At 40.3% G+C, this 18,031-nt stretch overlaps 1 protein-coding gene across 1 annotated transcript in view; it reads left to right on the top strand.

Moving 5' to 3' along the window:
• LOC115777361 (inactive pancreatic lipase-related protein 1-like) overlaps positions 1-16,111 on the top strand; it is a 54,494-nt gene extending 38,383 nt beyond the window's left edge. Inside the window, exons 11-13 of the mRNA XM_030725254.1 lie at positions 6,332-6,446; positions 14,145-14,312; positions 15,989-16,111. Of these exons, the coding sequence (XP_030581114.1) occupies positions 6,332-6,446; positions 14,145-14,312; positions 15,989-16,058 (353 nt within the window). The 3' untranslated portion in view covers positions 16,059-16,111. The remainder of the gene's footprint in view (positions 1-6,331; positions 6,447-14,144; positions 14,313-15,988) is intronic.
• The last annotated feature ends 1,920 nt before the right edge of the window (positions 16,112-18,031 follow it).

Genomic DNA, 18,031 nt, shown 5'->3' with positions numbered 1-18,031 from the left:
AGTGTCGCTCCTGTCACAGCACAGAGCACTTTGCTCCTCCCCTCCCCACAGTGTTTTGTTATACTGTCATGTGATGCATAACATATTTTATTTGGGAAAAAAAAGGATTTTGCTATGAAACATTTAAATCAAATTTAAATGTAAATTTGTAGAAAATTAGTGAATGAAGGAACATTTTTTATAAAATTTTTTTATTATACTTTCTGAAAAATCTACCTGGAAAAAAGTTTGCATTTGTTCTTGAGTGATGATTTTGTACACTTAATTTATGAAAAAAAATTCCAGACATCAATGTATGGGGAAAATTGTTTTATTCTATTGTTTCAGAACAATAACTTTTATTTTGATAAAGTATTTTCTACTTACATATAAACTTTGCCCAATTCTATCCTGGGTTTTAACTAATTAATGATCCAAAGGAAAAAAATCTCAAACCAGTTAAACTTCATGGAAATTCTTCATAATTATTAAAAAGTATTGGTATCAGTATCGGTGATAATGGCCCTGTGGCATAGGATCGATACCAAATTATGAAGTGTTGCACACAACTACATTGAGCAGCATACACCAGGAGTGATTGACAGTGCTAAGACCCTCCTCCTGGCTCTGACTGGTTGTTTTTGACTGGGAGCGGTTCAGGGAGGAGGTGGAGGAGCTCCATTTTTTTCGCAGATTATCGGTCTCATACTGTCTGACATGGTGACAGTTTTAACAAATATGTAAAAACCAGATTTTTTATAAAAGTTACATCCTGTAGCTTTAATCTGTATAAGATTAAAGGCTTTAGTTCTTACTGTCGATGAGTGTTTGCCATTTTTTTCAGTTTTACACATTTAGCTATGTGGTTTTGAAAAAGCACCCATTTTTACAAAGGTTGTTGGTTTAAAAACAACACAACTTTATGCATAGTTTATGAAAGGCAGAGAATAGTTAAGACTATTGTGATGAACTATGAATAATTGTTTTACATTCTGTGATAAATGATCTTTATTTAATACCCAGGAGTATTAAATAAAGATGGTTATATTTATTTGAGCTGTGAGTTTTTAATATCAGGGTAATTTTATGGGAATGCGGATCTTTCAGATGAATTTGAGAAGTGATTTTGATCATTTTTCACATTTTATTGTGTCATATAGTGTCAGGCACTGGTCTTGGTCTTGTCTCGGTCTCGCCCCCCCTCGGTCTTGGTCTCGACTGGTCTCGGACCCTAAAAGTCTTGGTCTTGTCTCGGTCTCGATACCCTCTGGTCTTGGTCTTGTCTCGGTCTCGGGTTAGGTGGTCTTGACTACAACACTAGTGTGTGTGTGTGTGTTGGGGGCAGGAGACATAAGACCAGGAGGTAGAAGACTACCCCCAGAAGGAGAGAGAGAGAGCCAGCTAACTAACTGGCTCAGTAAGTACCCCGATTCCCCACAACCCACCGCAGGGTAGGGGAGAGCAGCCCTAGGTCCTACGGTGATACCCCAGAACAATGCCAGATCCGGGGCCAGTACCCACCGCCCTCAGCGCGGAAGGCAGTGTAGTGTGTGCAGATATCCCCATCTGAACACCAAGCCCCAACACCAGTCAACCATAGATACACACATACTCACATGAAAAAGGTGACAAGACAAACTGGCCTGAGTTCGAGATAAGGTGCTCCCAACCCTCCTATGCCACCCCATAACTGGGGAAAGCTGCTCCCTCACCTGACCGCCCTGCCCCCCCAAGGGACCAGTGAGCCCTCCGAAATCTCTGAAGCACATACTGGATGTCCTGAATTGGACAAATCCACACCATTTGGGGGCATGGCTGAGGGGGCATGGCTGAAGACTGGTGACCCCGGGCACCAAGGCCCAAGACCCCTCAATGGGGCAAGTGCAGAAGAGGCCAGCCACCTGGCTCAGAGCCAGCACCCGCCACCACAAGCAACCCAGGTCCCACACCCCAAGATTGCAAGACAACACCCATCCAAGCTCCCCATCACCACCAACCAGGGCAGACCCACAGATGCTACAAAACAGCAGCCAGAGCCCTCCAGCACCATGAAGGCCACGGGCACTCAGAGCCCAAAGTCCACCAACAGCCACCTCTAAGGCGTACAGAAAGACGAGACCACAGCTGACCACCCCCACTATGTAATGGAACTGATCAGTGGGAACCAGAGAGAATCAAATTCGTCTAATTGTTTTTTTGAGGAGGCAGACACTCTTTTCAGACTAATGTGATCTCGAAGTAAATTTCTATATTGTGTAACACATAAATCATTTTTTGATTTCATGAGGATAGTTTTCTTAGCGATGGATAAGAAATATGTGTGATATATTTGATTCTATATCTAATTCACTTATATCACCTAAAATGCACAGTGTGGGTGAGGTTGGGATACAGCAATTAAAGCATGTGGATAGGTCTTCATATATCCTCTGCCAGAACCTCTGAACAGGCATACAAGACCATATAGCATGCATGTAGAACTCTGCAGAGTTGCCTGCACAGTGGGTACATACAGGGGTTGGACAATGAAACTGAAACACCTGTCATTTTAGTGTGGGAGGTTTCATGGCTAAATTGGACCAGCCTGGTGGCCAATCTTCATTAGTTGCACATTTTTTTTTTTTAGTTGCACATTTTTAGTCCAAAAAACATAAAACCACGGCTGCTCAAATCACGGCAGAATTAAATGTGCACCTCAGCTCTCCTGTTTCCACCAAAACTGTCCATCGGGAGCTCCACAGGATCAATATACACGGCCGGGCTGCTATAGCCAAAACTTTGGTCACTCGTGCCAATGCCAAACGTTGGTTTCAATGGTGCAAGGAGCGCAAATCTTGGGCTGTGGACAATGTGAAACATGTATTATTCTCTGATGAGTCCACCTTTACTGTTTTCCCCACATCCGAGAGAGTTACGGTGTGGAGAAGCCCCAAAGAAGCGTACCACCCAGACTGTTGCATGCCCAGAGTGAAGCATGGGGGTGGATCAGTAATGGTTTGGGCTGCCATATCATGGCATTCCCTTGGCCCAATACTTGTGCTAGATGGGCGCGTCACTGCCAAGGACTACCGAACAATTCTGGAGGACCATATGCATCCAGTGGTTCAAACATTGTATCCTGAAGGCGGTGCCATGTATCAGGATGACAATGCACCAATACACAAAGCAAGACTGGTGAAAGATTGGTTTGATGAACATGAAAGTGAAGTTGAACATCTCCCATGGCCTGCACAGTCACCAGATCTAAATATTATTGAGCCACTTTGGGGTGTTTTGGAGGAGCGAGTCAGGAAACGTTTTCCTCCACCAGCATCACGTCGTGACCTGGCCACTATCCTGCAAGAAGAATGGCTTAAAATCCCACTGACCACTGTGCAGGACTTGTATATGTCATTCCCAAGACAAATTGACGCTGTATCGGCCGCAAAAGGAGGCCCTACACCATACTAATAAATTACTGTGGTCTAAAACCAGGTGTTTCAGTTTCATTGTCCAACCCCTGTATGTTTGAGTGTGTAAGGCCCAACATCCTTTGTCATGTATAGTGTGGTCTATGTAGAGTTTTATATTTTATATTGTATATTGTAAGTTGTAAATTTGGACTTTTTGTCTTTTTAAAAGTGTTTAAACAAATTTGTGTCTTGAAGTTTTGATCTGGATTGGTGGAGAGATCACACTCCCATTTTGCATTTGGGAGAGAAACTAAACCATCAGTATTTAATAATAACTTTTACAGTTTTGATAACAATTTAGGAGATTTAAAAAATTCTGCTGTCCATGTCCATGTAAATTTAGTTGAGATTAAATTTAGATTTTAGAGATTAAATCTTTCTTGTATGATGGACTTCAATTACTGATTTTTCAGAAATTTACTGTTGCTGATTCCATATTTTGATATAAGTTCTTAGAATGAAATAAAGCTTCCATCTTTCCATCTCCATACTCTGGATTTTTCATACTCTTATAATGTCACGAGAGAAAATCCAGTCCTTTTTTCCCTGACATATATGTGGATTGTTCCAAATGGATGTTAGTTTACAGGGGATAAGTGAAGATTTTCAAAAATTGCCTCCAAGCTCTCAGAGAGGTGTTTATGTCAAGGCTTTTGAAGCAATTGATGCTTAATACTGGAGCATATTGGAGATATTTTTTTCCACAAAGTACTTGTTCTAGGTCTAACTGTGGGCTGTCTAACAAACTTGATTTGATCCATTTTTGATGAGCCCTAACTGGACCATTATTGCACAATGTAAATATTATAATTTATAAAAGTGTGTATAGTGTATAGTATATAGAGTATAGTGTATAGTGTGAATTACTTTTTTTATTTTTATTCTTCTTATTTATATGTGTGTGTATATATGGTTGCAGGTACAAAATACATTTCACTGTGCATTGTACTGTGTATAACTGTGCATGTGACAAATAAACACTATCTTAATCTTAATCTTGATCCATCCACACATAAGGTGTCTTTTAGCATCTGAAGTACTTGGTTGTTGCATTAGTGAGAGGGATCTATCACTCCCAACTCATCATTTATTAGGGAGTAGGGCTACAGTTATAAAGGTGAATATTTTAGCCCAAATCACAATGTTTCATAGACCTAACTAAGTAGTATTTATTTCCTGCAAGTGTAGTAAGAAAAAGTAAGTAAAACAAACAAATCAGAAAATGGAAAAATGTCATGATCCTAGGGTTTTACCCCGCATTTTGTGTTTTGTACTTTTGAGTTTTGGTATTAGACTTCTTCAGTTTATTTCTTAGGCTGTTTATGGTTTCATTCTTCACCTTTGTATTTCTTTATGTATTATCTTTCTATGTTCTTCTGCATTTAGTTTTCCTTTCCGGCCTCATGTTCCCTTGTTTCTGTCTGAGTGTCTGTTTTCAGTCTGTGTTCCTCATACTTCCCTGTGTGTGGTGCTAAATCTGCTTCTGTTTCCTCATTTTTACACATTGTTTTATTTTCTCCTGTTCTCTGTGTGTTGTGTTTATCCATCCATCCATTCGCTTCTGCTCATCCTGTTCAGGGTCCCGGGGGGGCTGGAGCCTATCCCAGTTGTCATAGTGCGAGAGGCAGGGTACACCCTGAACAGGCCTGTTGCAGGGCCAACACAAAGAGGCAAACAACCTTTCACACTCACATTCACGCTCTCATTCACACCTATGGGCAATTTAGAGTAGCCAATTAACCTAACCCCAGTAAGTGCATGTCTTTGGAATGTGGGAGGAAACCGGAGTACCCGGAGGAAACCCACGCACTCCACACAGAGAGAGGGAGAGGCCTGGGCCAAGGTAAAATCGAACCCAGACCTTTCAGATGAGGCAGCAGTGCTAACCATTGCGCCACCGTGCTGTCCACGGTGTATTGTGTTTAATCCAGTTCAATTCAATTTAGTTTTATTTATATAGCGTCAAATCACAACAAACAGTTGCCTCAAGGTATTTACATTACCCTAAAGCCTTACCCTAAAGCGCCTTGCTTTATATTGTAAGGTAAAGACCCTACAATAATTACAGAGAAAACCCAACAATCAAAACGACTCCTTGTGAGCAAGCACTTGGCGACAGTGGGAAGGAAAAACTTTCCACAGAGCCAGGCTCAGGGAGGGGCAGTCATCTGCTGCGATTGGTTGGGGCTGAGGGGAGAGAGACGGGACAAAAGAGTTTAGTTTTGCTTCCTTTTTGTCATTAGTGTAATTCTGTCCACCCGTTCTCCCTAGATGTTTCCACTCTCCTCTCGTTACCTCCTGTGTATATATTGTCTGTGTTTTGTTCAGTTCTTTGTTGCCGTCGTTGTCCATGGTGCCTGTAAGCTGTGTCCATTCTTGTGTTGTGTTTCCTTTTTGAGATCCAAGGTTTTGTGTTTCGAGCTTCATACCTGCCTTGGGATTTTGTATTTTGTGTTTTTGGACTTTGTTTAAGACTCAGCATTAAAGCTCCTTTAAGTTCAGCTCTGTTCTCACTATGGGTCCAACCCTGCTTGCCACACAGCCACATCCTGACAAAAAAGAAAAAAAAAGATTTGTTTAATGTGTGATTACAAAATGTTTCCAAGTTTGTTTGTTTTTTTAATTAATAAAGGCCAAAGTAAAAGAATAGAATGTAATAGCAATGGAAATTTATGTAGGGTTTCCTAATAATACTTCCTAAGATGAGCATTTATAACAAGGAAAAGTTACTGATCTTATAGAATCTCTCTATGAATGACTGTGAGTGAGTCATCATAGGAAATATTTGTTTGTTCATTTTTTTTCTTTATTTGTTTTTTCTTTTTTTTTCTGTCATTCAGGTAGTCGAAAGACTTTGTAATATTGCCTTGCTAAATTACTAAATTTCTTTCAATTTCTAGGTTACAGATGGAAAGTGACCGTGACCCTAGATGGTCCCATGTGGCCGAACCTAGGTTCCATGTATGTGGCACTTGATGGAACCAGTGACAGCACCAAAGAATTCCAGCTTCATGTGTAAGAACATTGTTTTGTGGAACACATCTAAAAACTAAAGTCCATTTAACATCAATGACTCTGGTAAAATTGTTGAAAGACCTTCCATTGTTACTTTGGATGTTGTGCTTGTCTTTGATCAGGCCTGAAAGCTTGTCAGGTTCAGTGACTTCCTCAACTTAATCGCAGATCTGGTCAGTTTTAGATACTTTTTGACAGCACTTATTTCAACTGACATGAACTAACACCTAATTATAGCCCTACGTATGTGCTGTAAGTAAACCACTACTAAAGAAAAATTACTTGGATCCACTGGTAATTAATAATCATAGACCTGTTGCTAATTTTTCTTTCCTCAGCAAAATATTTGAAAAAAATTGTTTACAAACAACTGAATGAACACTGCAGTGAGAGTACGGAGAGTCCTACGCCACGGGAGACATGGGTCATAGCAGACATATGGGACATTCTGCAGTGGGAGCAGTCAGGACAGACATGAAGAGTGTTGGTGAGAGCAAGCAGGAAGTGGTGAACAGCTGCCAATTGGAGAAAAACAGCAGTGTGCAAGCTTAGACCTCTGCCCACCTTCAGAATGCTGCAGGTAGAGTAGGGACTAAAAGGAGAGAGCATACTCCCATATTTGCTTCTTTTTATTGGCTCTCTGTTAAATCCAGAACAGAATTTAAAATCCCTTTTCTTACATACAAGTCCTTGAATAATCAGGCCCCACCTTACCTTAAGACCTCATAGTACCATATCACCTCAACAGAGCGCTTGACTCTTAGACTGCTGGCTTACTTGTGGCTCCTAGGATACTTATGAGAAGAATGGGAGGCAGAGCCTTCAGCTTTCAGGCCCCTCTTCTGTGGAACCAGCTCCCAGCTTGTAGACACCCTCTCTATATTTATCATTGACTTTCTTCCACAGTGTGTCTTTTGTCCTGTCACTTCCCCTCACCCCCAACCAGCCAGCCTGGTTCTGCTGGTTCTTCCTGTTAAAAGGGAGCTTTTCCTTCCCACTGTCGCCAAGTGCTTGCTCAGGGGGGTCGTTTTGATTGTTGTATTTTCTCTGTAATTACTATATGGTCTTTAAGTATATAAGTGTTTTAAGGCAACTGTTTATTGTGATTTGGTGCTATATAAATAAGCTGAATTGAATACCTTTCATCTCACAGTCTTTAAGTCCCAGTTAAGTTTCAAACCAATCATGGTAGAGAATCAGCTTTTAATAAATCATCAATGAACTGAAGATCAACAGTGATTCAGACTGTTACTTCAATTCAATTCACTTTATTTTATATGGTTATTTATTTAACCTTTATATGGTTCCACTTGGTACTTCCATAAAGATTCACAATATATCATTCTTATGCAAATGATACACAGTTGTGCTTATTTTCCTCTCATGAATCTAACCCTTGTTCACAAACTAATAAGCTGCATTGATGACATTAACTGGTGGATGTTGAGAAACTTTTTAGAACTGAACAAAGACAAGATGGGAATATTTGTTGTTGGTTCAAAAAGTCATACTGGGGGGGGCTGGTGAGCAAGATATGGTTCAAGATGTTTTTTCTAGGGCTCCTGCAAAACCCGCAATATTTATATAAAAAACAGCATTAACCAAATCAAAATCAGGCGATAAACTGAAGAAAACACCATAAGGATACAAACAACCGGACAAATTGTACAAAACCAACTCGAATGGCAGAAAAACTACAAAAGTATAAGTACGGAAGCGATGCTAATGCTGCGCGGCCGGCTAGGAGTACGAGACAGCGTGCAACAGGCGACACGGATCCACCGATGTCTGCTGGGACTGAAGCGCCAAACATGAGTATTGAAGAAATTAAAGCAGACATTTTATCTTCACTGAGAGGAGAAATTGCCAAAGTGATAAGAGACGAACTCAAAGGTGCACTAGCGGAAGACTTTCAAGCTCTCAGATCTGAGCTACAGGCGGTACGCTCCGAAATTACTAATAGTACAAAGGCTATGCGGGCTGAGGTGGATACTATAAAAGCGGACATCCTAGACATAAAGGGTGGTCTATCATTGTGGTCAGACGAGGTCACCTCACTACAGTCTACTGTAATAAGCCTGCAAAAAGAAATGTCAGCGCTCAAAGACAAATGTGAAGACATGGAGGGGAGAATGAGAAGGTCCAATATCCGCATCGTGGGCATTGAAGAGCGCCCGGGTTCAAGTTCACCACAAGCTGTTGCAAAAGTCATCAGAGAAGTCCTACAGATGGACCGAGACATAAAAGTGGATCATTCACACTGTACACTCATCATGAGAAGGCCGAGGGACCGGGAGACACCACGAGTTATAGTCGCTAAATTACACTATGACGGGGACGTGGTGGAAATCCTGAGCAGGGCCCGAGAGAGAGCTCCGCTGACTTACAACGGGCACCGTGTCGCCTTCTTTCCCGACTACACGGCTAGCGTGGCCAAAGCAAGAGCCACTTTCACGGAGGCACGTAAGATGCTACGGGGCCATAAAGGGATCCGCTACGGCCTCCTATACCCGGCCAGACTGCGAATTACATACCAGGATGAAGAAAAAGAGTTCCTCGACCCCAAAAAGGCCATGGAATATGTCCAGAACATTATTGTACCAAGAGAAACGGCCGAATAAAGGTACTGACTGCTAATATTAAGATAATAATATTAGGAATTATTCCACTGTTTTAGCTAAGTACCCCACAGCTCTCCTTGCAAGTTTTCTGTTAAGATAAACCTATAGCCTGGAACAATATGTGCAAATATGCTGTTTTATTTTAGATTTTCTCTTCCCTTTTATGGGGAGTTTGCAGGAGTCCGAACAGTACATTTTGAAGTCTACTTACATTGCTTACATTACATCTTACTTATTGTTTCTTTTTCCTTTGTTCTTCTACACATATCTAAGCGCACCTTCTGCGCAGTCCCACTCCATCTTGGCTGTGCACTTTAACTGCTTACTTTAGCAGCTAGGGACCATGTCCCAACTACTTAAGCTTAGTATTCACATGTTCTGTGTTCTCTTGGTTTTGATCCCACTGTCCCCCGGAGATCCTACGAGAACCATGTTTACAAGGTTCTTGTCTTTCTGTTATTATTATTTTGTACCATTACTTGTTTATATTGATCCTGTTGAGACTAAAAATGTTTGTTACAGTCAGCGAAATCTTGTTTTACTCCTCTCTGGTTGGTTCTGTTTATATTATATAGTCATACTTCCTCAACACCACACAGATAACCCAGCGTCATGTGCAAGGGGCCTACTATCATCCATGATATATTCTGAGATGTCAAAACGTTAACTCATATAGAGATAATGGGTGATCCACTGAAAAATGTAACTTATAATGTAAAAGGGCTCCACAATCCAGTCAAAAAGAAGAAAATATTGAATCAATTAAGGCAAATTAATTGTCACATAGCATTTCTGCAAGAAACCCATTTATCTGACACAGAACATGAAAAATTAAAAAAATCTTGGGCAGATAAAGTTTTTTACTCATCCCACCAGTCAGGGAAAAAGAAGGGAGTCGCCATACTCATGCACAAGCAGATAAACTTCACACAAACGTTGCTTCATAGAGATACAGAGGGGAGATACATATTAGTTAATGGAACAATTGATGGTATAGAAGTGTCATTTGTTAATGTGTATGCACCCAGATGAGATACGTCAGGACGCACGTCAGGAGTGGAGTGACCATCATCCACCTCCTGTACACAGATGATATCAAACTGTAAGCCAAGAGTGAGTGAGATATCAACTCAGAGCAGAGATTGGGATGTCATTTAAACTGGATAAGTGAGGTTGCATGATTGCAACAAGTGGGAAGGTGATACTCATCAGTGATATGCAGATCAGATATACAGAACAGCTACAACACATGTGTCAGACTCGAGTCTGATGTAATTTTATATGGCCCGTGAGAGGATTTCATAAAGCTATTATTAATGGCAAACGGTAAACAGTGCTCCCACCACTTATACAACAAATCCCACAATGCCGAAACCTGTGCACTAACCCATTTGTGTTGCCAATGACCCATTGATCAGCAGCAGACAGCACTTTTTACAGTGATGTGTAAGCTAGCCTGACCCCCAAAAATGGCCAAATGAAAAGTGGAAAACAGGTGGGAGGCAGAGGACCTAATCACTGACATTGGAGGAAAACCGTGTCTCTGTTTTCCCCGCCTGCAATGTGCGGGGAAAAGAGCGGATTGGTGAGACAGTTAAGGGAGAAGATGCAGAGGGAGACCGCACAGGTGAGCTGACACAGCAGGAAAAGCTGCGCAGCAAAGTCCCGAAGACACAACGCGTTATAAGCACCGTAACACAGTGCCGGTGATCGTCACTGAGGCACCCGTTATGTGCCCTTACCATGCGTGAATAGCTGTTTAACAATGAGTGTATCACCGCTGATTAAAGGAAATTTGAATTACCGTAATTCTGCGACCGTTTGTCCTATCGGAAAAATTCAAACAGTTTCTGAAAGGTGAGAAATTGTGCTTCACATCCAATATAGTGTTTATTACAGTAAAAGTCTGCAAATGGTTTACAAAGGTGCCAAAGTTTCGATTGGCACCTTTGTCCCTGCAGGGATGGAAATCAGAGCAGGTCTCCACCGCTGTGTTTGCAGCTGCGCTTTATGCAGCATTTTTCTGCAAATGAAGCTCAAAAATTCATATCGCAATTTTTACCTGAAAAATTAGCAAATTTTCATCAGCTTGAAATATTCTCATTTTTCCTGATGTCATTTTTGAAGAAAAATATTTTATTTAATGTGTTGAGGAAAAAGTAGCTGTATTTTGACCATTCAAATCATGTTGCTGATTAAAATGATTTTTAATTCTGTTCGGCCCGCAACTCAGACTGTGTCTTCAATATTGGCCCTTCATATGATTGAGTTTGACGCTCCTGAGCTACAAGTACCTAACTATCCCACAGGCCAATGGGAACTATGATAAAGATGCAAAAAGGTCAGGGTAGACAGTGTCAAAGAGCGTCTTGAGAAGGAAGCTCAACAGTAAAATGGTAAATGGACTGTTTCTTATATAGCATTTTTCTACTCTACTTGAGAATTTATACGGCATGTCTCATTCACCCATCCACCAGCACTTTTTTCTATGTCTAAGTGTTTTCTATTTAACAGTCACACTCACATTCACACTCTGATAAACACATCAGGAGCAACACAGAGTTCAGTATCTTGCCCAAGGATACTTTGGCATGCAGAATGGAGCAGCCAGGGATCAAACTACCAACCTTTCGATTGGTAGATGACCTGTTCTACCTCCTGAGGTACAGCCACTCCAGGAATAACCCATTAATACAGTACTGTATACTGTACATGCACCCTGCTAGTCATCAGATACTCAGGTAGAACAATAAGCTGGCCACAGGAGGAGATAGATGCCACCGATGTCAAGACACAAAACCTGCTCACAATGCACAGAGGTCTCCACCTGTGAGGCTCTATGAACAACAGAAAGAGGAAGGGCAAGGATTAGTGAGAGTCAGAACCAGGATGGAACACGGAGCATCCACAAATACGAGATGAGCTGCTCCAAGAGTGCCTCAGGCAGCCTGAAGACAGACGGTGATGAAGAACAGGAAGGGCAGCCATCATGGATGACCAAACCTCTAGATGGGAGGTACCATCGACAGATAAAGGAAGTGGCAGACATCCTACCTGTCAAGCACAATCACAGAGGCTCTGATTATGGCAGCACAAAAACAAGCCCAAAATCACCAGATCCTACTACAGCTGACAGGACCCAGATTGCAGACTGTGCACGTAAGATGCAAGCTGTGACAGTGTACACCTAGAGAAACAACCAAGTGATGGTATGCAGAAACATCTGTGCCTGTGGACTAGAAATCCCCAAGTCCCAATGGGAGATCCCACCAAAGCTGGTTGAAAACAGCAGAGCTAAGTACCAGACAGACAACCAGTTTTTGGCCAACCAACTAGACATAGTGGTGGTTGACAAGGAGCTGAAGACTGCAGTTGTGATAGATTTGGCAATCCCAGTGGATAGCAACTGTAGAAGGAGCATAAGAAAATAAAGAAACACCAGGGGCTGAAGGAACAGCTGGAGCAGATGTGGAAGGTGATCCCAGTGGTAATAGGAGCATTAGGAGCCGTAACCTTGAAACTGGGAGAGTGGCTAGAGCAGATTCCAGGGACAAGATAAGAGGTTTATGTCTAGAAGAGTTCCTTTATTATGTTTTCTGCAACCCAGAAAACATAATAAAGGAATCTCTTAATGGAAAACAAAACCCAAACTTGCAAAACCACAACAACAACAACTTAACATGGATAGAAGCCAAGGCTCAAAACCTAAACACTGGGTCAACAGACCCAGGATCATGACAGCCACTACCAAAGTAATGTAGTCATAACTGAAACATGGGTTATTTTGTCAAAAATACAAAAATATCTTGTTGTCAACCAACATTTTCTGATAATAATTGTTTAGGTGTATGTCTAATCTCAACTCTCAAAAATTCTGATGACAATGTTATCAAATTTATACATTTTACAAAGAAAGATATGAGATTTCAATGAATCTTAAAAATTCAACATCCATCCATTCGCTTCCGCTCATCCTGTTAGGTTCGGACCACCGTTAAATAAAGAAAGACACAGAAACCCGTAGTTGATCTTTTAACCTGCAGGGAGAGTCTCAGTCAGCCAACACGCGTGTGTGTATGTCTGAGGGAGAGTCTGAACCTACTTCCTGCTTGGCTCTTTTATTTTAGCATCATGTGAGTTTACACAAAGCTCAGGTAACAACATCACTCACGTCACATGACGTAATCATGTATGTGGTTGTGGGTGTGTGTGTGTGTGTCCTCAGGAAACAGGCGTTACCTGCTTTCCATGTGCATGTTTATGATAAACACATTGTGATACATAGAAAAACAGTTAAGCGTTTATCTATTCTAACACATCCTGTTCATGGTCGCGAGGGGGCTGGAGCCTATCCCAGCTGTTACAGGGTGAGAGGCAGGGTACACCCTGTACAGGTCACCAGCCTGTCGCAGGGCCAACACAGAGAGACAAACAACCTTATAAACTCACGTTCACACCTATGGGCAATTTAGTGTAGCCAATTAACCTAACCCCAGTAACTGCATGTCTTTGGAATGTGGGAGGAAACCAGAGTACCCGGAGGAAACCCACGCAAGCACGGGGAGAACATGCAAACTCCACACAGAGAGAGGGCGCGGCCTGGGCCAAGGTGGAATCAAACCCAGACGTTATTCTAACTGTGAGGCAGCAGTGCTAACCACTGCGCCACCGTGCTGCAGTACAGTTGCAACAGTAAATTAATTTTTTTAATTAATCAAAATTTATTTTTCTTAAATGAATTCCATGTTCTGGTAGGTTTTTGGAAATTTTGGGAGAGGAAGGTTATTTGAAGTGAATGTTTCGTTACTAAACATGTGCCCTTTAGCAACAGATATTGCTATGTATGTAAATATAGATCAAATTCCAACTCTGATTTTGAACCATTTCAGTAGAAAGGTGGTTTTTATATATTTATATATAAATATATAAAATATATTTATATTATTTTGTGTGTGTGTGTGTGTGTGTGCACGCGTGTGTGTGTATAAGATATGAGAGATACCTAGTACAACATGTTGAAAAGGTGCATGTAACAAATAACCAAAACATTACAATGGTGCTGTGACATTTTCACCAGGGGCACAATGACGCCTGGAAGGAACTATGATATGCTGATTGATGCTGAGGTGGACGTGGGTGAAGTGACAGAGGTGAAGTTTCGGTGGAACAACCACATAATTAATCCCTTGAAACCCAAGTACGGTGCTTCCAAGGTGGAGCTGCAGAGAGGAAAAGACAGCAAGATGTGAGTTTGTCTTTTCTCTTAATGTCACAAAGAATAAAAATCAAACAAGCCCACGGAGTAAGATTTAAGCCATTCCCTCCATGAATATTTGTGGATGTTAGAATACATTTTACAGGTGTAGGCTGTATATAGAATTAACCAGTGGTCCACTTTGAGTAAAAATTTTCATTAACTAAACCGATATCCTGTTCATGGCCCACTGATCCCCAGAAAAAAACCTCTACATAACAGCCTAAAAACAAAAGAGCAAATGTTTCCAAATATTTAGAAAATATTAAAATGGATAGTAATAAATCAATAACAAACTACTGTTATACAAGTTTTGGCAAAAGAATACTGCAACTGCTCAAAAATTTAAAATTAGTGACTCAACAATAATTTTGTCTCTGCTTTATTTTCTTGGCCTTCTCCATATATTCATCTGTATACCTGTCAGCCGTGTCCTGATCATCCAGATAATGTTGAAAATGCGCCTCCTAGTGGTGTCAGGAGTAATTTCAGAATGAGGATATACTTGAACCTGGGTTTGATTTAAAAGGGATTTAAGTGGTTATCCCATCAAATAATGACTTGTTTAGATTAGAGATTCGATTGGACTTTATTAATCCCTTTGGAAGGATTCCATCAGGGAAATTAAAGTTCCAATAGCACTTTTTACTTTATAGACACATAAGCAAGCACAGCAATAGTCAGATATAAACAAGCAAATGAATAAATAAGTAAAAAATCAACAAAGCTGCAAGAAGACAACAAAGACAAAAGGAACATATAAAATTTCTAACAGATTATTTGTTTTATATGTTATGATTTTGTTTGTTTCATGTGCCCTGCATGAACAGATATATGAAAGCTTTTGGCCCAAAAAAGTCAGACAATACACAGTATCCTAATGTTGGTCACCTGGACTATAAAGAAGCTTAGCACCCTGTTAGCTTTATCAGATAACAATACTTATTAACTTATTTGGAATTTGCTAAGGGTGCTGTTCCATAAAACATCCAACACCAATACTCCTGAAGGAAGTAATGAACATACACAAAATCAAGAGAAGTCATGCATTATCAAGCTGGTGAAAAACCAAGGTGTATTTTCGGGATGGGTAAAGAGAAAGTGTCATCTGCAAATGCCACATTATGTTGAAGGAGAAGTTCTGACATGTACTGGGGCTGATGACCACAGCTTGACTAATTCTGTTGTTAAACTGCAGCAGATCTTCTGTTAAAGTATCAAACACATGATCTTTGGCCACTAGAGGGAAGCATGGGACTGTCTCTAATGCCCTCTAGTGGTGAGTGGAGCCGGGGAATGAGAATAGTGATGGGATGGTAGATTTCTCTTCATGGTTTAATGTGACAGGTCATGCTCTTTCCTTCATAGTGTTAGGCTCATAGTGTGCTATCAATTAAAGAAAAAATGCTGGGAAAGGATGTTGCTTAAACTGACCCATTTCAACTAAATATGTATTTATTTTTGGACTTATCAGAGTTAATACAACTCAGATTATCAACACATATTTAAACATACTGCATCATGGGATTTATTCCTCATAAAATTAGATTCCGTTACTATTATACAGTTGTAAATTAACAGTGATAGGTGAATTAAAACCTTTATTCACATTCTATGTACAAAGTCTTATTCAGTCTCTGTTTTTACCTCCTTTTCTTTCTCCACAGTGTCAGCTTCTGTGGAACAGGAACTGTGGTGGAGAATGCAATCCAGTCTGTGCTTCCCTGCCGTGCTTAACCAACCACAACCACCAATTTAGTCAGTAAAGATTTTGCATTTAAACATGTTCGGCTCCCTTGAGTTTTATCCTCTGTGCTGTTTTTTATACAGTTATTAGACAATGACAATAGGGTGCAGTGAAAGCACAATAATCAAATGCAAAATCAGTCAACAAAGAAACAACTTAGAAAGGAAGGGAAGAGAGAAAAAAGGAACGATGATGAACTGATGCAAAACCAAACTTCAACTAGCTCCCTTAAAGCATGGTCAGCCCATAGGTTGGGCATCATGAAATAAGGAAAATTTAAAGCAGCTGCTTTTGTCTTCGGTGTTTATGTGCAATAAAAAATAATCAAAATCTTGATAAGCAGTACTAAAAGGACAAACGTTAACTGGCAATCACCAAAAAGCTGTTAAATTTGCTCTTTAGCAGTCCCCTGCCTTTATAAGAAGATCAAATTTTTCAATAATTATCATGACTGAATCTAGCTCATAACTTCCTATTTCACTTCCTATTCTGTGGCTTTTTAAGGTCTATGTAGCCAATCAACAATCCAAACCTAAACCCAGACTTGGTCTAACATATAAAACTATTGTTTCAAATTTTTAGTGACAATATATTACAACCAGAGTTGGACACATGTTGCACTTCACTGAATTTTTGGTCACTGTTCTTAACAACAGTGGAATACAGTAATCCCTCGCTACTTCGCTTTTCGCGGACTCGCTGTTTCGTGGGTTTTCAATCAGTATTAGTGTAAAATATTTATTGTGGTATTTTCGCTGTTTCGCGGGTTTTTGCGGTACTCGTTCTTCACATGCGTAGTACATGTTGTACAGTAATGTATATATTTGGTGTATAAGTGTGTGGGGAGGATTTATAAAAACTTAAAATAGTGTATAACTACTAAAATAATGTATAAGTATTAAAATAAATATAGCGTCCGTACTTCGCGGATTTCACTTATCGCAGGTGGTCCTGGAACGTAACACCCGCGATAAGTGAGGGATTATTGTATACTTTTGCAGCTACACAGAAATACACAACGAGTCTACTCTCTTTAATTAGACCAACTCTCGGAAAGCTCCACTAAGTACTGATGTTACAAAGCAACACCATGCAGACAAAGGGGAAAAAAGGGACCCCCCCCCGCCCCAAGAAAACACAGAGAAATAAAAAAACTGCTACAAAAGAAGAAAAACAAAACAACTACAGAGTAACACAAAACAACTTCAAAGCAGTACATGTCAAATACAAAGAGACAAAAGCAAGTGCAAAGAATGTAAAGACAAACAGAAAAATGACTGAACAAAGTAACACAAAGTGCAAAAAGAGAAAAACAACAGGGACACAAAGTATCTACCACAAGACATAAAATGACAGACTTACACTACAACTACAAAATGACAAAAATAACTGGAAAATCACAACACAAAAGGATACAAAACAAACATAAAAATACCAAAAACAACTACAAAAATGCAAAGAAAAAAACAATGACACACAGAAAACCAAGACAAGGAAATACAAAACAACTGCAAAGTGATACAAAATATTCACATGAATATACAGAGGCACAACACAAGAACTGCAATTGTTGTTTTGTGCCACCTGCAATTTTGTGGTCTCCCTCCTATGTGGGAGAGATGGGAAGCCTTTCATAAATATGATCACAGCCGTAGATGTCATATGACCCAGATATTTCTTGTTGCTATATGAAGAAAAATTGTGGATGTATAAGCCTCAAAATCTGAAAACATTGCTCATCAATGTGTGGGGAAAAAAATCCTGTTGGTAAAAGAGGATGGCCTTTAAGTGCGAGCTTAGATTAGTCATTATTTATCAGTCTTGGTTGTAAACTGAGAATTCACGAATTCTCTGACAACTTCATTTCTATTTATAGTGCCATTACTGCAGTGTTATTACTGTCACTTTAACCAGCTCAACAAGAGCAATGCACAAGACGTACTTCACATGTCCAACATCTTGT

Source organism: Archocentrus centrarchus, unplaced genomic scaffold (assembly GCF_007364275.1).
Source record: "Archocentrus centrarchus isolate MPI-CPG fArcCen1 unplaced genomic scaffold, fArcCen1 scaffold_50_ctg1, whole genome shotgun sequence".
Taxonomy (NCBI): domain Eukaryota; kingdom Metazoa; phylum Chordata; class Actinopteri; order Cichliformes; family Cichlidae; genus Archocentrus; species Archocentrus centrarchus.
Note: the sequence above shows the minus strand (reverse complement) of the source record. Positions and strands in the feature narration are given on the sequence as shown.